The 23,593-nt window shown below is 33.6% G+C and overlaps 1 protein-coding gene and 1 long non-coding RNA gene across 6 annotated transcripts in view; one reads left to right on the top strand and one right to left on the bottom strand.

Annotated features, from left to right (window-relative positions):
- LOC107967205 (uncharacterized) overlaps nucleotides 1-23,593 on the bottom strand; it is a 609,392-nt gene that overhangs the window by 73,106 nt on the left and 512,693 nt on the right. The gene's annotated exons all lie outside the window — the stretch shown is intronic.
- The window catches only part of GUCY1A2 (guanylate cyclase 1 soluble subunit alpha 2), a 344,946-nt gene that overhangs the window by 306,089 nt on the left and 15,264 nt on the right, over nucleotides 1-23,593 (top strand). For 2 of the 3 annotated variants that reach the window (XM_522169.8, XM_016921914.4), the window contains one exon: nucleotides 4,232-4,386. The exons of the other annotated variant lie outside the window; for it this stretch is intronic. In XM_522169.8, the coding sequence (XP_522169.4) occupies nucleotides 4,232-4,386 (155 nt within the window). The remainder of the gene's footprint in view (nucleotides 1-4,231; nucleotides 4,387-23,593) is intronic. 3 annotated transcript variants of the gene reach the window in all.

The raw sequence follows: 23,593 nt of genomic DNA, 5'->3' as shown, positions 1-23,593 counted from the left end.
TACTCAGCATGTTTTGCTTTCAGTCCAAATAGAGAATCCCTCATCAGAAACAGGCTTAAGTTTTTCAAATAGTTTACTTTTTTAAAAAAGTAGGTCTCACTTCTGCTTCCAGCCAATATGGAGTACAGTGACTAGATTTGCAGTCTCATCTTTAAAAAAAAACTTTTTAAAATCAGGACAAAACATACAAAAGAACAGTTTTCATGACAGTGGACATTAGACAATGGAAGATAGTGATTCCTGAGAGATAAGAAACAAATTAAATGAGCCCTATGATTGTCCTAGCTAAATGCCTTGAGAGGCATCCAGGCTGTGGCTCAGGGAAGGGCAAACCAGGAGATACCCAACAAACTTCTTGAGTTGAAGAGATGGAGCTGAGAGTCTTGGGAGACCAAGGAGGCTAAAGGTCATCGACAAAAGTATCAGAGAAGTAAGAGTTGCAAAAAGACCCTCTGACATCTTCCAAGGATCCTCATTACATATTCTGCAGGGTAGTGATTAGTGCACATATGTGAAGAAACTACTTGAGCCCTGGTGTGAGGGAGATACCCAAAAGATCAGATGGAAAAGCACCTAGCACTTATACAGGACTTGGAAAACAATGCCTGTTTCCATCAGGCAGAATGGAAAACCTCATAAATCAAGGACACTGCGGAGAGTACTCAAGGTTCTTGCCTTAGTAAGGGAGGGTAATTAGCCCTTCATGAAACACTGTTCCAGTCTTGCCTAACAAATCTTAAAAGCAAGACTTGAAAGGAACAAATTTTTTCCAAGTCATTAAACTGCATCCCAGAACAAAGCTCAATAATATTTATGAGATTATAAAAATATCCAGCACTTAAGAAGTCAAATTTATGATATCTGGCATCCAATCCAAAATTACTAGACATAAAGAAAATCTGAGACATGGGACTCATAATGAAGAGAAAAATTAATCCAAATGGATAGGTACAGAGCTGAAACAGATGTTAGAATTAGCAGACAAGGGCATTAAAACGGTGATTTTTAACTGTATTCCATATTTTCAAAAGCTAAATTGATACCTGGAAGATTTTTAAAAATTCCAAATTGAACTTCTATAGAGGAAAATTACAATGTCTGAGATGAAAAATATGTTGAATGTGATTAATAACAAATTAGACATTGCAAAAGAAAATATTATAAATTTGAAGACATAGCAATAGAAATTATCCCAAATAAATGGAGAAAATTATTTTAAATGAATAGATCATCAGTGGACTTTGGAAGTAATTCAAGCTCCTAACATATGTGTAATTGGAATCTCTGAGAGGGAGAGGTAGACAGAAAAAAATATTCAAAGAAATAGAAAATTACCAAATTTGATAAAAACTATAAACCCACAGATCCAAGAGCTCAACAAACCCAAAACACAAGAAAAAAACATCAAGGTAAATCATAACTAAATTACCTAAAACTGATGATAAAAGAAAAACTTAAAAGCAACCAGAAGTAAAAGATATGTTATATATAGAAGAATTAAGATAAAGATGATAGCAGATTTTATATCCAAAATGATGCAAGATGGGAGCCAGTGGAGCAGCATCTTTAAACTACTGGGGGTAAAAAACTCTTTAAACCTAGAATTCAATATGCAGTGAAAGTATCTTTCACATATGAAGACAAAATTAAGACTTTTAAACATAAAAAAGCAGAGGGAATTTATTATCAGTGGGCCTACAGTATAAGAAATATTTAAGAAGTCCTGTAGGAAGAAGAAAAATGATACCAGATACAAATGGATCTGCACAAAGAAATGAAGGTCACTTTAAATGATAAATTTGCTATCTTTCCACATCCCATGAGTTGGAACATGAGGGTGCTCTGGATATGTGCCAAGACATGAAGAAGGACCAATGAAAAGGACCAGGTCCTTGAATTACTGAGGGGAATAGAGCAGCCTGGCAATCTGGATGACCCATCTAGGAACTATTATTGAAAGACAAATAAAAGTCTATGTTTTCAAAGTATCTATATTTTGCAGTTTTACTGATACTACCAATTGTTTCTTAATTAATACAATTATTTTTAAAGCTGCGAAGTTATGTCTGCTACATCAAGATCTTTAATTTACTTGGAATGTTTTTTCCACATAAAACAAAGTTGATCCAGAGCATTCTAATAAAAAGGACATCTTTTTCTCACTTATCTGAAATGCCAACTCTTTTATAAATCTAGCACCTACATATGCATGGCATCCTTTCTGGGTTAAATGCTCCATTTGTCTATTTGTTTATATGATGCTATCTATGCACTAATTAGATATGTTTATGGTAGGGCAAATACTGTAACTTGTCATCTTTCTCAGATATATCTTGACTCTTTCTACCATACTGAATTTTCAAATAAATTTTAGAGTCAGTTTTTTAAAAGTAGGTGAAAAGGTTATAAGGGGATGCAGCTAGGTCACATTAGTTTCAACCTATCTTTTTATGAGTTGATATATGCAGAAGTCTCCAGCCCCAAGACAAGGGTTGTTCTCAGACTGACTTTTTTCCTTACAACCAGAGTGGCAAAGAGAGCCTGGTGGTGAAGGGGTGATATTTGGCTACTTGGTAGGCATCTAGGGGTCAGGTTTCCTCCCTCCAAGGAACACTCTACCGTCCCCTAGAACTAAGGATATCATCTCCCACTTGTTATCCATTAGCTTCAGTTATTTGGTGTAGACTGTGTCAATATAACCCCATTACTGTTATCATGTTTAATTATATATCAACTGTACACTGAGAGCTTTTTCAAGGCATGGACCAGACAGACTAATCAGAGAGTAAATACACAGCACTTAATTTACTCTTCAGAATTTTTAATCAATGCCTATTGACTGTCTCAAGGGTTGAAGTCTCTATTTTAACTCAATTTTAAAATGGAGTAAAATGGGGAATTCAGCCAATTTATTCAACATTTATCACTAATGTTGAATACCTGCTTTGCTCTAGGTACTATACTAAATGTCGAATATTCAGCAGTAAAGAAATATATATACTATATACATGTATATAATATATAACTATATGATATATATAACTATATTATATACATGTATATAATATATAACTATATATTATATATAACTATATTATATACATGTATATATTATATATGACTATATATTTTATACATGTATATTATATATAACTATATATTATATACATGTATCTTATATATAACTATATAATATACATGTATATAATATATAACTATATAATATATATAACTATGTATAATATATAACTGTATATAATATATATAACTATATATTATATATAAAACTGTATATTATATATGTGTATATAATATATAACTATATATTATATACATGTATATTATATATAACTAATATATGTTATATTAATATATATAATATTATATATTATATATTTATATAACATTATATGATTATATATATTTATATATTATAATATATAACATATATTATATATTATAATATATAATTTATATATATAAATTATATATATAAATTTATATAAATATTTATGTAAATATAAATATAAAATATTTATATATAAAATATTTTATATATAAACATATAAATATATAAATTATATATATTTATATATTATATATAATATACAGTTATATTAATATATAATATAATAATATAATTATAACTATATAATACATAATATAAAATTATTAATAACTATATATAATATACATGTATATTATATATAGTTACATATAATATAGTTATATATATTATATACATGTATATAATATATATAACTATATCCTTCTCTGATGGGAAAATCCAACATTTAAACAAAATAAACAGAAATATAAATATTTAATTTATAATTATGTTTAATGCTATGAAAGGAACAAATAAGGTTTTATTTAAGAATAACTGGAGGGAGAAAGTGGAGAAAAATATACTTTTCAAGTTAGACCATATTACATACAGCTGAAATCTGATTTAACCTGTAACATAACCAGATTTATGTAGCAAATTAAACATAAATTTTTTCATATACTTAATCCATTCATTTGTGTATTCAATAGCATTTATGTTCTTTGAGCCCTATAATGATCCAGCTATTAGGCTCACAAAAATGACCAGGACTCAGTTCCTGTCTTTGAGGAGGTCATAGTTTTTTTTTTAATTATTATTATTAATTAGCAGTGCCTTTCATTAAAATAATTGCATACCAAATGGAAACAAATATGTTCCTTTTCCTCTTTCATTCTTCTTTAGATGAGGATAGGAATTCACTCGGGCTCCGTGCTGGCTGGAGTTGTTGGGGTGCGAATGCCACGTTATTGCCTGTTTGGAAATAATGTCACACTGGCAAGCAAATTTGAGTCGGGAAGTCACCCTCGGCGCATCAATGTCAGCCCAACCACTTACCAGTAAGTGTTCTCTGGCCTCCTCCTTCCTGTCGTTGCCTTTGTTTTGGGCTGCTATGCTGTCATCTGCGAGACCCTGTTCTTTTTCTTGATCCTGTCATTCTCCAAGATATTATGAGTAGAACTGCCCAAACCCAAAAGATAGATAGTAATTGTGACACAAACTTTTATTTGCACTCTGTGAGAGTGCATGAAAAATCTGACATGACTGAGAGGTGAATATAGGTTTGTCATTTCCCACAGTCTCTGTCCTTCTTAAGTATACCTGTTTAAAATACAGGAGAGCAAATGTTCTTAAGGATCTGCATTATAATAGAAATCTCAATATTTTCAAAATGTTTCTGTTTATAAAAATGGAAGAAATACAATAGAAAAGGTGGTTGGACTGTTTTTTTGAATAAATAAATAAATAGTCTTTAAATTTATATATATATATAAATTATACCTTACTCAAAATGCTTGGGACCACAAGTGTTTTACGGTTTGAAATTTTTTGAGTTTTGGAATATTTGTGCATATTACCTGGTGAGCATCCCAAATTTGAAAATCTGAAATCCAATATGTTCCAAAGAGCATTTCCTTTGAGTATCATGTTGGTTCTCAAAAAGTTTCAGATTTTGGAGCATTTTGGACTTTGGGATTTTGAATGCTCTGCTATACCAGGTACAGAGTAAAACATTAAATTCTTTTTATCTTAAAGGTAATCTTTGACAACACTACACATTTTTGCCTCCTGAATTCATTCTTATTTTGTGTCTGGTAGAAATCTCCCCTATTAGATATTAAGCCCTGTATATGGGCAGCGACTGTGTCTCTCACAGTCATAATGATGAGTTTGGCTCATCATTATATCCCCAAACTTATAAAAAATGTCTAGCCCATAATAAGCACTCTGTAAATATTTATCAAATTAATGAATAAATACATTGATAAGATGGACATCTTCAAAATTAACAGCAAAGAAAAGCATGAAAATGTTCTACTTTATCACACTTTGGCTTTATTCTGGGCATTACTGTATAGCTGCTTAATTAATTTCATGTTTTAGGTAACTTAGAATCATACTGAAAAAAATGTATAGTAGGAATACTGGCCATTGATTTTTCTATTGACATGGTTACAAAAAACTCAAGCAGAAAATTTGAATATAAAGATAATAAAAGTTGACTATAATAATAAATAAAATAGTGATATTTTCAAACTTTTGATACCAAATTAGAGGGTAATTTGGTATCAGAAATTCCAGAGAGGGAATTTAAAGTTTTTAGATGAAAGCAGATACTTCCAGATTCTGCAAAATAGATGAGAAAGAAAACTGAAACTACAAATATAAAATCAAGAGAAAGTTCACATTAAAAATACATTTTAAAGCTCTTGCTAAGCTCATTAAAGTAGTGAATACCTTGATTTTACCGTTTTTGAATAAAGACACACCTCTTAGTAATTTTAAGGAACCCAAGAGATTTTGAGGGCCTCACAGACAACTTCTGGACAAAGTTTCAGGATTCTATATAATCATTACTTATCTAAGAACTATCTGCTATTTTCAGGATGTTTATAAGAGGATTTGCATCTTTTAAACTTCTCCCAATTTTCCCAACACAATTCTGGGCATATTACAGATGATCTGAGAACAATTACCATGGCAAATTTAATTTTGTCAAATTCTCTAGTAGAGATCAGTGATTCTGATACTTTCTGCTCTATACGATGAAAAGTTACTGAAGATCAGCTACCTCACTCATATCCTATTACATGGTTCCATTTATTCCCATCATGGTATTGAAACTTATTTTCCATGTTTGTGTAACTTAGTGTAGATTTATGTCTTCTGTGACAACTTCACTTAAAAAAAAAAAAAAAAGATGTGTAAAAGAATGGGCCTAACCTGTGTGAGGAGTTCATGCCCTGTTGCTTAGACATCATAACAGTAGCTGGCTTTGTTTACATAGTGATGGATTAAAAAATAAACTCTGCCAGCCATACAAGTCTGTGCATTTTGGTGATGACTCAGAGTTTTTGTAGTCTTTTTCACAGTTTATGATGATCCTTAGTGATTAACGAGGTCTGAGGAATGAAATCATTTCAACTACTGCATACACTGAAGCTTACTGTTGTGTTATTGTTCTGCACCTTCACCCCCAGGCCCCCCAAAATCAAACAGAGCCATAGATAGACATGTTGAGCTGACAGGTGGGTAGATTCTTAGAACAAATATAATTTATGAAGTAAAACCCAGTATTAAGCTCATGAGAGTCTGAAATCTCTATTTTATCCCTGAATTACATTCTGTAGAATGTCCAACATTACCGGTTTATCTTGAAAACTATATGATTATTATAAACTTTGGAAGTGGACTGTTTTGATATTATGATAAATTGAAATCATTTTTTGAATTGTTCATTCCTAATCCATTTTGTCTGAAATATTCAAATAATTGAATTTTTAAAATATTTTTGTAACTATTGTGGAGTACTGAAAAGATAATATAATATCCATGATCCTACCACAGTTATACACTTTATATTTTGCTTCAGATATTTCTTAATAAAAATAAACAAAACATTTTCTTTGGAATTTTCTCAATCTTTCATTGTGACATCCTAATGAGTTTGGTGTGTTTCAAAGTCCTGTGTTTTGTTTTTTCTTCTTTTTTTTGAGACGAGTCTTACTCTGTCGCCCAGAATGGAGTGCAGTGGCACAATCTCCGCTCACTGCAACCTCCACCTCCCGGGTTCAAGGGATTCTCCTGCCTTAGCCTCCCAAGTAGCTGGGACTACAGGTGCATGCCACCATGCCTGGCTAATTTTTTGTATTTTTAGTAGAGACGGGGTTTCATCTTTTTAGCCAGGATGGTCTCCATCTCCTGACCTCGTGATCTGCCCTCCTCGGCCTCCCAAAGTGCTGAGATTATAGGCCTGAGCCACTGCGCCCTGCCCCAGTCCCATGTTCTATATATTAACTTTCTACATATGTATCCATGAACAATATAATTTTATTTTACATGTTTTAATTTTCATAAATGGCATTTTACTGTATGACTGTTATCACTAACTTTGGTTTCTTTTAAACACAATTTAATACTTTTAAGATCTATCCATGTTGGAACATCTTTCTTTGGAAATTCCAAAGAAAGAATGGGTTTGGTAATTTGGTCAAAGGTGCATTTTGAGCTGTAACTAAGAACTGAGATAGTAATCAGTTTATTCCTATGTGTTTTTATTAACAAAAGTCCCTTACTGATGACTGTCTAAATCATAGACAGCTCTAGCTCATCATTTTAATCGCTGTATGGCATTTCAGTGTATGACTCGACCATATTTTAATATTTCATACATATATTCCTCTGTTGATCAACACTTCGGTATATTTTCTATTTTTTAATTATCACAAAGTTTGTTCCTATGAACATTATTTACCTGACATTACAAAAAATAAATTTTTATTGAGTTTTAAGTAAGTTTTCCAAATTAGACATTTTCATTTTTCTTCAATAAATGTGTTTACACACATTTTTGTTCCCATCATCCCAATGATGGGATAAGTTTTTTATGGGATATGGATTTTAAATAGTGCACATAATATATGCACCATTAATATATGCACTTTAAATAGTGCATATAATATACATATTATATATACTAATATATTACTTTACTGCATATAATATATATTTTAAAATAATGCATATGTTATAAACAACTGTCTTAACATCATGCTGCTGATCTATAAAACAGAAATAATTGCTTATATGAAGGATGGCTTTAGCAAATTTTGAAATAAATGATTTATCTCAGCATAATTATTTTTTCTTGCTACAGTGCAAACTAAAAATGTAGAAAGACTTGAATTTCTTTGGTATGAAATTTTTCTTAATCTTTAAACATTTTTGCTTTTCTCATTTTACAATTGATCTACTTCCAGATGTTTTAGAATGCCTATTTTTAAATGACTGTGAAAGGCTTCTTTCTGTTAAAACCAAGCTTCTTCCTAACCACTGCTACCTGAACAGCTCATTGTATGAGAGCATGTACAGTCGAGCAGATTAGGCAGTGGTGAAGTGCATGAGCTCAGAATCAAAGTGCCTAAGGTAGAATCCAGGCTCTAAAGTTTCCTGTCTACATGAACTTTAGTGACTTAATTTCTTTGGACCAAGTTATCTCATCTCTAAAATGGGTACATGTTTATGAAGATTATTGTTGGCATTTAATGTGATATTTTTAAAGCTCCTTATACTTGGAACATATTAGACATTCATTTATTGCTTCATCGTGTTCTTTCCATGGAGGAAGAAACCATCTTATTCCTTCACTTGAATCTCATAATTTATAAATTTAGCCATGATGAATGATGTGTGCTAGTAGGATTACAGACCTCATCTGGAAATTCGAGAGAAAGAATGGGTTTGGTAATTTGGTCAAAGGTGCATTGTGAGCTGTAACTAAGAGCTGAGATAGTAATCAATTTATTCCTATGTGTTTTTATTAACAAAAGTCCCCTACTGATGACTTTCTAAATCATAGTCATACGATTAAAAATTGGCTGTGTACATGGAAAATTCCCAAATTTAAGCAAAGGTACATAATTAATTCAATTAATCACATGATTAATTGAATTATGTACCTCTGCTTAAATGTGGGAATCATATATGTATATCTATATACATATGATTACTAAGTAATCATTACTTAATAAGTAATCATATATATGTATGTAATCGTATATATACTATATAATTAATCTAATTAGTAAGTAATCATATATATGTGATTGCTTACTAATTAGATTAATTACTTACTGTTGGCTTCAACAACACAAACATTATTTTATAGTTCTATAGGGCACAAGTCTGACACAGGTCTCACCTAGCTAAAATCAGCGTGGGCGTCATGAGGCCTTCATTCTTTGCTGAAAGTTCTAGGTGATAACATGCTTTCTTGCCTTTTCCAGCTTTGAGGCCACTCTCATTCCTCTGTTCAGAACCTTCTTCTTCCATCATCAAAGCCAATAATAGTTCATCTTTCTAATTCTACTTCTATCATCACATATCTTTTACTGACTCTTCCTCCCTCTTCTACTTTTAAGGACTCTTGTGATTATGTCAGGCCCACTGGATAATCCATGGTAATTTCTCTATTTTAATGTCATCTGATTAGCAATCTTAATTCCATCTGCACCCTTAATTCATCATTGCCATGTGTATTAGTCAGGGTTCTCTAGAGGGACAGAACTAATAGGATAGATGTATGTATAAAGGGGAGTTTATTAAGGAGTATTGACTCACAGGATCACAAGGTAAAGTCCCACAATAGGGCGTCTGCAAGCTGAGCAGCAAGGAGACAGTCCAAGTCCCAAAGCTGAAGAACTTGGAGTCCAATGTTCAAGGGCAGGAAGCATTCAGCATGAGAGAAATATGTAGGCCAGAAGACTAAACCAGTCTAATCTTTCCACGTTCTTCTGCCTGGTTTTATTCTGGCTGTGCTGGAATAGATTAGATTGTGTCCACCCAGCTTGAGGGTGGGTCCGCCCTTCCCAGTCCACTGACTCAAATGTTAATCTCCTTTGGCAATTCTCTCAAAGATACACCCAAGAACAATACTTTGCATCCTTCAATTCAATCAAGTTGACACTCAATATTAAACGTCATACCATGAGACCTAACATATTCACATTTTTCAGGGATTGGGATGTGGACATCTTGGGAGGTGGGGGTTATTCTTCCTACAAGAAGGGAAAATTTAAATGCTAAAACCTGCCTGGAAATATAGCCCCAATCTTACTTCTGCATACTTGTCTTTGAGGATTTAAAAAAAAAACATATAAATTATGTAAGCAAAATCTGGGGAGGAAAAAGGACTTTCACAAATGAGACCTCTGGCTTGTAAAGGATTTTTACTGGGACTTAAGATATAGATTCCTGAAGACAGGAATCTAGTGTAGGACTGAATTATATTTCTATATTTAAGAAGCAGTAGAGCCCTTGGCTTGAGGAGAAGACTAAGAAGCTATCCTGAGAAATAAGCAGTTTTTATAAAGATGACTGCAGTCCTCTCACTGCATAACCTGCCCTCAGACATAGATACCCACATATCATCTCTTACAAAACTCAAGAAGTTATAATATTTAATTTCTCTTTAGACCTCTAGCACCAAGTTTAAAATTGCACAGACCACATTTTTCTGCAAGAGTTTGATACAGTGCATAATTCCTACCCTAGGAATTAAGAGAACTGCATCTAATATTGGTTAAGCTATTTGATGTCCTAGATGAGCTCTCATGCATCTTTTAGCTCCAATATCTCATCATAGTCACAGCAAACATTTATTGAATTACTTACAATTTATTTATATTGTCATTTAATCCTTACAGCAAGAGTGTGAGTTCTGAATTGTGATTATCTTTGTTTTTCAGATGAGAAAAACTGAAACTTAGGTTAAATAAGTCACTAAGAACATTGAGCTAAATAAGTGCGGGAGTCATAATTCAAACCCGTAGCTGCCCTACTCTAAAGCCTGAGATCTTATCTGTGGCCAAGCTGTCCCATGGGTTGATAACTACTTGAAATAACATGGAAAAAAACAATAATTACTTTTTAAATTTTTTAGCTGACACATTATAGTACATGTTTATAGGATACAGAGTAATATTTTGATAAGTGTTTACAATGCATAATGATTAAATCAGGATAATTAGCATAACTATCACCTCAAACATTTATCATTTCTTTTTGTGAGGAACATTCAAACTCTGCTCTTCTAGCTTTCTGAAAATACACAATAAATTATCATTAACCGTATTCACCCCAAGTGCTACAGAACACCAGAATTTATTCCTGCTATCTAGCTGAAATTTTGTATCTGTTAACTTCTCTACATTGTCTCCTCCCCTCTTACCCTTCCTAGCCTTTAATACCCACAATTCAACTCTCTACTTTTATGAGCACAAATTTTATTTTTTTTAAAGACCCATTAATTTCTGAATATTACTAGCCTCATTGAGATGATTTCTTCTGCAAGAAAATGGTGAAGAGAGCAGTGGGGAGCAAAGTGGAATTAGAGCAAGGGAGATTCGTTTTCTCTTTGTAGATATAATGCCCTCAGGTTGAACTTTTGCTATTCTGGAGTTGTTTTTATCCTCAGGATAATAAAAAGGAAGGATATTATTTCTAACGTGTTTATTTGGAGTGTCTGTATTTCTAACTATATTAGTATCTCTGTCTCTAGCTCTGAAATGAACATGAGTATATGGGACAAACTTGTGGCAAGTGGAAGCTTCCAAGTGAAAAAAAAAATTGTCTGTTGCCTCTGTGAGGCTAAAAAACATTTTGTGTAAGCATGTCTCTAATGCATATAATAATTTACTGGGAATATAGGCTTTTAGGAATTTACTTTATAAACAATTTGGAGGAATGCAAATCTTTCTGGTAAATTCAGAGAAAGACGAATGGAATAATTGAAGAATGATGACATTCCTTGGGTATAGTTTTTATTTCATTAAACTATACCTTCGATATAGTTTAATAATCAGTAATACTAGTCAAAAACACTAGCTAGAAACTCTGCTTCTGTTCCTTTGTCAATATAATTATTATACAAGGATGAGATACTATGTTATAAATATTTACTCTTCTTCCTATGGACGCTTAATGTGGGGAAAGAAAGATCCAAAGAAACTTCAAGAAATTCTTATCTAGTAGTTTTTCTGTAGCCTTTTCTTAAAAAAAAAAAATCAACATGCTCATCTGCACTAGTGATTTGATATTTAAAGAAAATAAAAAGTATTCGGGCTGGCATGCTACTATCCTTTAGTCTTTTAAATAACTTTATTAATCATCTTATCCTTTTCTCTATGGAAGCACCAAAACAGTAAACATATTTTACAAAAGAAATATAATCAGTAAAGACAAATGACTTAGTAGTTTTCCCAAAAGGATAAACTGGAGCAGTGCCTCAAGAATTACATTTCTATTTTTCCAATTACAAACAGCAACATTAATATTACCCTTTTAACTGTGCCAATAAAAGTCATATCTAGCAAAATTGAATGAGATATTCTACTCATTTCAATAGTTCTTTTTACTATCTCTTTCTTTGTCTCCCTGCTATATCAAAAAGCATTTTCCCCAGAAAATGTAATTCTGTGGATCAGGAATCTGATGCCTTCCCAATTTTTTAAAAATAAGTCTGTCTTTTTGGGGGGTAGGGGGATTTTAGAATATTCCACTTCAGTCATTCCATATATTTACCAGCATATTTAAGGCCATTGCAGTGAAGTCTTTAAAAATCAGAATATAATGTTGCAGTTATTTTTACAGTAAAAATAGTAAAAACTTACCTATTAGCTTACTCTTAAAGGTCTAATTGCTAAAATGTGTAAGAATCAATGAGAAAATATATAATTATGTACTTTGCAAAAGTGGTTGGTTGTTTTCATAGATATGAAATGAAGAGTACGTCTGGCAATTTAAGACATATTTTTCCCTGGGAGGCCGAGGCGGGCGGATCACGAAGTCAGGAGATCGAGACCATCCTGGCTAACACGGTGAAACCCCGTCTCTACTAAAAATACAAAAAAAATTAGCCAGGCGAGGGGACGGGCGCCTGTAGTCCCAGCTACTCGTGAGGCTGAGGCAGGAGAATGGCGTGAACCTGGGAGGCGGAGCTTGCAGTGAGCCGAGATGGCGCCACTGCACTCCAGCCTGGGCGACAGACCGAGACTCCGCCTCAAAAAAAAAAGAAAAAAAAGAAAAAAGACATATTTTTCTTTATGATTTAGTTTATTATTTGGCATAGGTTTGGCTTATATAATTAGGCATAAGATTAAATCTAGAAGTAAAGTTTTGCTGTTTTTATTTAGGTCCCATTCCTAACTAGTATGAAGGGAAAGCTTGGTGGTTCTCTCTTCTCATGACGGCAGTGCTAAAAAGTTAATTACCTAGTTCCAGGATTCAGAATTTAAAGGCATTAATCTGGTATTCATGTCGATAATTCCTATTTATATGGGAGACATCTGTTAATTTCACACACAGAAAGAATTTCCTTGAAGTATAAATACTGTGATTGGCAACTCTGCTTAAATGTGGGAATCATATACATAAATATATGTCATAAATAACGTTTACAAAGAATGCCAAGCTTAAGTAAATTTTCCACGTTATCTAAAATACCATAAGGTGAAAATTAGTTACTAAGGTAATTAAGCATGATTTAAAGCAAAAGAAAAAGTCACTCCTTACATTTTCCTTTCCCTTTCTCCATTAAAAATGGCACCATTTCTAGTGGCCTGGAGGTCAATATTTATTTTGTAATTAACACAGGTTTAATAATCCTTTCTGAAGCTTCTTTTAGATGTCCACAGTTTAGCTAAAAAGGCCAAGTTCTTTAGAAAAGTAAGTGTTAAACATGTTTGGCTGTGGAAACAATTCAAGTAATATCTAACTTAAAATCCAAGGTAGAACATAGATAAAAGTATTACTGTTGAGGATTTTGGGGGCTGCTGTTACATTTAAGCCTTATGATTAGTGTGTTTATGAAGCATTTTCTATGCATACTCACATGTGCTTGTTTCTGGAAAGAGTTTTTTTTAATATTCTCATCAGATTTCAAAATGGACCATGATTCAGAAAATATTAAGAATCACTACTGACTGATTAAATAAATGAATGACCAAATAAAAGAATGTGAATTTCATACTCCTGTTCTGCCACTAATTAGTTTATGGCCCTGGATAAGCCACATAAATGATCTCATCTTTCATGTACTTATAAACTAGGTTAGGTCTAGATAATTCTACAAATATTTTGTACTAAATCCTGGAACAGAAAAAGTAGCATTAATAGAAAATCAGTGAAATCTGAATAAAGTCTGTAATTTACTTAATAGTAATATACCATTGTTAATTTCTTAGTTTTGACAAATGTACCCAGGTTAAGTGGAATGTTAATATTAGATGAAATTGAGTAAAGAATATAAGAGAACTCACTTCTTGCAGAACTATACTATATATCTTTGCAATTCTTCTATACTATATTATCTTTGCAATTCTTCTATAAATCTAACATTATTCCAAAAAATGCTTATTTAAAAAATTATTATAGTTCTGACATCCAGACCAGGCACAGTGGCTCATGCCTGCAATCCTAGCATTTTGGGAGGCTGGGGGAGAGGATCACTTGAGTTCAGGAGTTTGAGACCAGTCTGGGCAACACAGTGAGACCTTGTCTCTACTAAAATTAAAAAAAAAAAAAATCCCCAGACATGGTGCATGTGCCTAAAGTCCCAGTTGCTCAAGAGGCTGAGGCAGGGGGATCACTTAAGCCTAGGAGATGGAGGCTGCTATAAGCCGTGATCACACCACTGCACTCCAGCTTCAGCAACAGAGTGAGACCCTGTCTTAAAAAAAAAAAAAAAAAATTCTAACATTCAGTGAAAGCTGTGAATTTATTTTCAACTTACATAACAGAGGATCTTATATATTATTAGAGACCCACTGAATGTTTTTGAGCCTGGAAACAACATGATCAAAGAAAAGCTTACTTGGAAGTGATGTTCCACAGGGAGTGGAGTAGGGAATACCTAGAGGTGAAATGACCATAAGAGAAGAGGTAACAGCGTTGTTCCAAGCCTAAGGTACAGTCATGAACTAAGGCCATGATCATGGGAATAGAGGTATAGAAGGTATGAAAAAACTTTAAAGAAATAATTGACAGGGCTGACTGGGCAAAAACACATAGCCATTCTATATATTGTATGGTTAATACTGTGCCTTGAAATTGGAAAGCCATATTTATTCACTCTCAGAATTAATGCCTTATGAATATATTTTTAACTTTAAAGTTCTTACTTTTAGGTTTAGCATGTAATCAAGCCTCTGTATCGTTTGAAATTTCTCCTTTTTTCCAATTGTGTGTACATTGTCCTTTGAAGGAAATGGCAAAATTTTATATTATATTGTTTGTTCGTATATGGTACTATGTTGTATTAAGGAAATATGTTTGTTTCAAATCCTCTCAAAACAGGAAGGTAGACTTTTGGAAGTCTACCTTCCAAAAAACTGATCATGAATTGTATTATTTAAATACATTTTAATATTTAATAAAATACAGTATGTTTGGAGTATTCATTTTTAAACTAGAGAATTGAAACCAGTCTTAATTGGGCCTTAATCTTTTAGCAGTCAGTTCTTCCCACTGCTCTTTTGTGTGAAACACTGTGCATCAGGAAAAATCTGATTGCTCTAAATGCTATGTTAAGAATCCTTTCTGTGGCTCTTATTAAAGTGCAAAGATTCTCATGCATTAGTCACCTATTACTAAATCAAAATTGCTTTGTAATCAGTTTTTGTGATATTGGCCAACATGACAGTGTTTCCTCTGGAGATCTTACTTGAAAATTTTTCAGATTTGCAAGTCTAAAACTAACATGTTTGATCACGCTGCTTTGTATGATCCTCTATAAACTGAATACTTTATAAATTCTCAAGCTTCCCTAAATGTTAGAGCTATAACTAATCTTTGAAATAAATTAGAGTAAAATCTTTCTTTTTCCACAAGGAAATTAAGAAACCAGAGAATTTAAGCGACTTAACTAATGCCATCAACTAATTTGTCTCTATCTAACCTGTATGGGGGAAAGAAAAACTCTAAAATGTAAGGGATCAGATATACTGAGCCTACCTATACCTCTTCTCCTCTCTTAGTTTCTCTCTACAAAAATGAGTATTTCTGAGAAGCATAATTTTAGTGGAATTTGCAAGGAGTATTTTCTATAAAACATTGTTCATATAAGAAGTCGGTTGAACTCTTAAAGAAAAGGAAAAAAGTATGCCCTTTTTTTAGCCTCCAAATATTTTCCTAGGTTGATTTGCCTTCTTGGGGGCTGAAGTTATTAAAATTTACATGATCTCCTTAGAATACATTTAGGCTAACTATTTCTGATTGGTTGAATAATATAGAAAATAGAGAACATAGAATTCTTAAGTCTAGGAATCTAATTTGGTACTAATTTTTAAGTAATGAAATCAACTAATATTAATTTTTTAAAATAATTGTGCATATTTTCTTCTTTCCACTTCTTTATCTTTTATACAGAAAGACAAGCACAATGATGAACTTGTTTTTAAGAAAGACTTTTGGTCAGAGAAGTGAAAAATGTGAGGAAATTATTTAACTTACAAGAACTGGTTACAGTTATCTTTTCTAATCTCTCACTTATCATCTCTTTTTAAAGTTCTGTCTATAGACATATTAAACTTTTGCATGAATGTTTTAAAGTTTAAATTCCTTGACATTTACTAGAAGTGGAGTTTTTAGGCTGTTAAAGGTCAAAATTGACAGGGTTCAGAGAAGTCAATGGGGTAGAATGATCTTTAGTTACTTAGCATCCTAAAATTCAAGAATGTAAAGGGCATTAGTTTTGCCACTCAAATAGGAACATCCCAGAAGATGTACACTCTCTAGCAGGTATCAGGTATGCAGAGTATGAACCTATACTTAAGCACACTTTGCCATCAGTACCTACTCCTGGGGTGGGTTGCAGAAAAAAATGTGCAGGGGTGTCGCTGAAGTGCCTCTGAGACTCTCTGCCTTATCATTTTCAGGGGACATACAGGAAGACTATCCCTTTAGGAGAACTTATTGGCCTGAATTTTAGATCCCACAGATTGCCTCAAATTATAAAATTACCTCAACATCTACAAGTAAAAATATTTGCAACCTTAAAACGCATAAACATTTGGTGAGATCCTTTTTCTGTTTTATTTCATCATGAGCTAGATTCTTTCTTTCCTTATTTGGAAAGGTGTATTTCCAGAGAATGAATCATTGCATTTCAGGGGATTTCAGGCTGTCTAGCCGACTCAATAACTACAGTTCCATTGGACCTATCTTCAGACTGCATCAGATCTTGGAGCAGTGAAGCACAAAGCAGAAATACAGGGCAGAGTTCCTGCCTTTCTTCCACTCAAGTAGAAAGAAGAAGGTAAATAGGAAAAATTGAGGAACTTTACAACACTTAGGAAAACATAATGTGTCTTGAGGTCTTTTATTTTCATCTTTCAGAACCGTCGTCCTTCTCCTACACCCAAAAATGCAGTGCCCAATGCTATTACAATAGAATCCAAATGCATTCCTTAGCAAAAAAAGATATTCAGGTGAATAATTTGTAACAACAGAAATTTCTAATTAAGCAAATTGAGGCCCTGAGTTTATCATTACCCTTTTCTGAAGTTAATAATTAATCTTTTTTGAAACGACAACAAAATTACTTCCAGATATCACTCAGGTATACACTTTCCACCGTCCTCTCTTCCATTTTGTTGGAACAAAATGACATATACACATACAAACACACAAAGACTGGAAGAGGATTTAAAAATGGAAGAGAGGAAGGTGGAAAGTGTATGCCTGAGTGATATTTGGCTTAATGTCTAAAGGAAAGCTGAAGTCTCAGGTCCTACAGAAGAGGGAGTGGGTAAGAAGCAAGTATATTCACTCTAAATCTAAATATCAGCCTGTTCACATGCACACATGCATGCACACACACCCAACCTAATTAGGAGGATAATCTAAAACATCCAAAATATGACCAAAAGAGATTCCAGAAAAACTACAAGGGTAGAAAATACTCTAGGGTATTTTAAGTCATAAGATATACAGGGAATAATGTGCTTACAGAATCATGAGAAGAGATAAAAATCAGGTTCTAAGCTGGATATCTTGAAATAATACCCATAAAATATAGAACTGGCCAGGTGCACAAGCTCCTACCCCTGTGCTCACCACGGGAACTATAATAGTCTAGGTCAGGAGCCATGGCCACAGCCATACCAGCCTTTGGACATTAGGAAACTGAAAAATGGATGCCTAAATATGCATTCCCATGATTATGAAGTTAGATGTTAGACTAACGTGTCACCAGTACTGGGCCATTTTCTTGACACTTAGGAAGCTAAAAACTGGAGCCTGCTTCTGCAAAACTCCAATATCAATAGTTACTGTTAATGGTCAGTTGCCAAGGGAAATGGAATCTACTTCACTTCTGCCATTCAAAACTTTGTCAGGTCAATCTTATTTTAGGAACCTAATAATTACGCAGAACCATAGTAGCTAGGGAAATTGGGAAATGTAGTTTCAAGCTGGGTAGCCATGTACTTTTGTGAACTTTATTACTAATAAATAAAGGGAGAACAAATTTTGGGGCACAGCTAACTTTGGAAAGATAAGAGAGGTTTGTTCTCCTGAGACATTGAACCAGAGGAATTCTAAATTCAGGAAGGTAAATATGGGAGGATTAAATAAAAGTCTACATTCATAACAGTGAGATTCCCAGGTTATTTCCTAAATTCAACTTCCAGAATGCTGGAAGCCAGGTGTAATCCCATAGGAATGATTGGAATATTGTTACTTGGACAAACTGGACCAAAGGAAAAACAGTAAATATATTGATATTTGGGAACCCTAATAAAATGGTCAGGGTAAACCTACAATTCAACATTATTTTGCTACACACAAAACTTCTAACCATGTCATAATGACTTATACTTAAATGGAAAGATATTTACAGACATTAGTAATTTGTTGAATGCCTTGACATGAAAAAAGAGACCAAAACAAAAAAGCAAACAACAAAATCTAGTCAATTAATATCTAGAGGAAAAAGAGACAATATAGAGAACTAAAGAAAACTATAAAAAGATGATTAATATTCTTATAGATTTAAAATAGTAAGAACACAACATAAGAAAAAATAATCATACCACAAGAGTGGAAATTAAAATGAGATATCTGAAATTTTAAAATTCTTTATGTGTTGGAAAATAATGTTGGATGCAATCTTCCAGAAAATAGAATGTTTTAAAATGAGGGAATAATTCAAGAAAAAGGAAAACAAATTAGAAGATTAATTTACCAGGTCAATGTCTGACTAAGCCAAAATGCATAAAAAGAAAACATATAAAACAAGGCATACAAAATTATTAAATAACTTCTTTAAAATTCCTAGAACTGAAAGACATAGTTTGCTACGTCAAAAGGTTCAAAAGGATCCACTAATTGTCATTGTACCAAATAAAAAAGATGCACTTAGCCATATTATTATTAATTTTCACAATACCAGAGATAGAAAGACGATGATGATGATGATAAGAAAGACTAGGAGAAAATTCACATGCCCAGGATTAAAAAACAGAATGACATCTTACTTTTTAACAGCCAAATACTGAGGAGAAAATCAATTCTAAACAAGAATTTAATACCTAATTAAACCAATCAAGTTGAGAGAAGAATGAACTAAAGATATTTCCGACATCTAAAGTCTTTAAAATGTCACTGTCCTCATATCTTTTCTACCCCTCTACAAGATGCATCAGATTCTACTGCCTCTTCCTTTGCCCTTCAAGTATCGCTTGGTGAGCAGTAGCTGGGTAGTGAGTAGACAAATTTGTGATTACCCCCTGGTAGACAGCATTCTGAGAATGTCACTCTCTTATAGCTCTGCACATTACACAGATCTTTCCAGTTGTTGAAACAAACAAAAGATTTTCCAATTTCACACAATGATTTCAAACGTGCAGATGTCAGAGAGCTATATATACTAGTCTGCCGCTATTAGAGGCTAGAACTGGATCTATTCATTTCAGCAAGGTTTATTCTGTCCATGGGGTTGTCCAGGGGGCAAATTAGCAAATAAAAATAATCACTTTATGGAAAGACATTTTCAGCAAAACTCAAAATTCTCTTGTTTCCCTCTCAGTCTTCTCCTGTCCCATACATATTATCATCAGAGATAGGAAAGTATTGGTTCAGGCCTAGCTCACAGAAGGCACTTAATGATTACCTGTTGACCAGTTGACTGCTGAACTCACTGACCCTTTTTTAAAATTCTGAGTTTTGTGTTAAAATTTGAACTACATTTAGATCATTTGTACTTCAGTATGAATAAGTGTCAGACCCTTTCCCAAGGTAGGATGTAGGACAGAGCACAGAGCTTGGTGAAAATTGGAGGAAATGAGCATGCAAACAAGAGGTGAGAGAGTCAGAAACCAGCTTCATTTCTGCAGCTGTGATGGAGAAGCTCCATGGACCTCCATGGAATCAAGCTTCCTGCACATGCTTGGGAGCCATCCATTGATCCAAAGCAGCAGTGGATTTTTATTTTGAAAAACAATTTGTAGAAAAAACTGTTGAGCAGAGAAAGGGTGACAGGCAGGTAAACTAGGATTTGTGTGATTTCCAAATGCTTATTAAACATGTTGCCAAAACTCCCAGAGTGTGTAACAACCAGCTGGGGATTACAGCTGGGGATTAATTTAGATTTATATAGAATCTAACCTTCCGTATCAGCCCTGAGGTGCTAAAGAAATGGATTGTTAGGCAGAGCTTTAGAGCCAACCCAGGGACTTGGACTTAATAAAGCATTTCAGAGGGGATCCGAGGCTCTGGGATGATCAGGTTCTAAATAATTCCTAATCCTTGTATACATTTGATTGCTTACTCAGCACCATGACTCATATCATCAACAGGCATGCTGTGTGAAATGATTCCCCTGACCTCCTCCGCAAACCCCCCAGTAAGTCATTCAGATTGTCCTATTGGAAGTCAACTGAATATTGCACTTCAGTGTTCTTATCTACAAAGTCTGCTGTAATAAATACTGGATATCATAGGAGCTTGAATCAATTTATCCTTATGTGCTCTCATTTTTACTATTGAAATTTAAAACTGTATTTAGTTTATGGATACCAAAATGTTTACTGGGAAAAGCAAATACCATTTCATAAAAACTGTTGTCTCTGTAATTTCTAGCAAAGTACATGAGATCTATTTAAAATGTCAAGAGATCAATTCATTGTGAAAAGTTTCCTCCCAGCCAATGTGCAGTGAATTATTTAAAAGTTCTGACATCTGAAGCAGCTGGTACCATCTTCTTTCAGTCATTTACAAGTACCTTCATAGATGTAACCCCATTTTTGTTTTGGGTTGAAAAATCTCAATTATAGCAAAACAAAGATCTTGGTGAGACAAACTGTAAAAGATACATTTGAGGACTTAAAAGATAGGGAGAAGGGAGTGTGGCTCATGTGCAGTCCTAATTGTTGATTATGGGCTTTAAGGAAACTTTGTGGAAAGACTGAACTATGGCTATATGTGGTTCTTAACTGTTGTACTTAAATCCATAGTCATCATCTCTCCTTTTCTCCTGTAGAATTTCTTCCTTTAGGTTGTATCAGATGTTGTATCATTGTATTGCTAATTTGTTTCAATGAGCATTTCTTGTCTTTTTAGTTATATTAACTTATTCTGCAAGTCCCCACTTACTCATCTCCATTCAGAGGACTATTTATAATGTCATAACCACTAAAAAAAAGTTTGTTGATTGATTGACATCAATGATTGACACCTATATATTACACATTGATGACTGTTCTATTTGAGCTTAGCAAAATTGTTGTGGAATTCACTGCTAAATTAAACTGCTGTATAGGGCTTTTTACATTTTATTTCTGAAGTGACTGATTATATATTAATAGTAAAGAAAATTGACATTTGTGAAAATGAAAAGTAAAAAGTACTGATGACTTCCATTCTTATTGTCATTAATTATTCCTTAGTTTAGTTGTTTTGTGATGGAGAGCTATCTTACGTAGTCTTGTTATTTATTGTTGGGCTAAACTTGACTGTGTTTACAGGTGTAGGTTCCAGTTCCATTGTCACTACTGTCTTGCTGTTTCCTGGAGCAATTCAGTCTAACTTATTCTGAACTCATTTTCACCCTCTATAAATTTGGTGGAGATGAGCATTTTTCAACTTTTAAGTTCAGGGGTACAAGCACAGGTTTGTTACATACAAATGTATATACATACTTACATTTGTAAATGAGTGTCATGGGGGTTCGTTGTACAGATTATTTTATCACCCAGGTACTAAGACTACTGCCCATTAGTTATTTTCCTGAACCTCTCCCTCCTCCCATCCTTCACCCTCCACCCTCCAAAAGGCTCCAATGTGTGTTGTTCTCCTCTATGTGTCCATGTGGTCTCATCATTTAGCTCCTACTTATAAATGAGAACATACGGTATTTGGTTTTCTGTTCCTGCATTAGTTTGCTAATGATAATGGCCTCCAGCTCCATCCATGTTGCTGGAAATGGCATGATCTCATTCTTTTTTATGGCTGCATAGTATTCCACAGTGCGTATTTACCACATTTTCTTTATCCAGTCTACCACTGATGGACATTTAGGTTGATTCCATGTCTTTGCTATTGTGAATAGTGCTGCAATTAACATACACATGCATGTGTCTTTATAATGGAATGATTTATATTCTTCTGGGTATATTCTCAGTAATGGGATTGCTGGATCAAATGGTATTTCTGTCTTTAGGTCTTTGAGGAATCTCCACACTGTCTTCCACCAGGGCTGAACTAATTTACATTCCCAACAACTGTGTATACATGTTCCTTTTTCTCCAAAACCTTGCCAGCATGTTATTTTTTTACTTTTTTTTTTTTTTTTTTTTTTTTTTTTGAGACTGAATCTCGCTCTGTCACCCAGGCTGTAGAGCAGTAGTATGATGTCGGCTCACTGCAACCTCCACCTCCCGGTTCAAGTGATTCTCCTGCCTCAGCCTCCTAAGTACTGGGATTACAGGGGCGCACCAGCATGCCCGGCTAATTTTTTTTGTATTTTTAATAAAGATGGGGTTTCACCATGTTGGCCAGGCTGGTATCGAACTCCTGACCTCGTGATCTGCCCACCTTGTGAGCCTCCCAAAGTGCTGGGATTACAGGCGTGAGCCACCGTGCCCGGCCCTTGGCTTTTTAATAATAGCCATTCTGACTGGTGTTAAATGGTATCTTATTGTGGTTTTGATTTGCATTTCTCTAATGATCAGTGATGTGGAGCTTTTTTTCATATGCATGTTGGCTTCATGTGTGTCTTCTTTTCAGAAATGCCTGTTCATGTCCTCTGCTCACTTTTTAATGGGGTTGTGTTTTTTTCCTGTAAATTTATGTTTCTTATAGATGCTAGATATTAGACCTTTGTTGGATGCATAGTTTATACTTTTAGCTTTTGCATACAACTATATTATGTGAACAAAATGGGATAAGGATTTTGAAAGAATTTTGAAATGTTAGAAGGAGCCTTGTTTTTTATATACCGAAGGAATATCATCATTTTGTGGGTTTTTTTAACTGCCATTATATCCTTTA

This window comes from Pan troglodytes, chromosome 9 (genome assembly GCF_028858775.2).
Source record: "Pan troglodytes isolate AG18354 chromosome 9, NHGRI_mPanTro3-v2.0_pri, whole genome shotgun sequence".
Taxonomy (NCBI): Eukaryota; Metazoa; Chordata; class Mammalia; order Primates; family Hominidae; genus Pan; species Pan troglodytes.
Note: the sequence above shows the minus strand (reverse complement) of the source record. Positions and strands in the feature narration are given on the sequence as shown.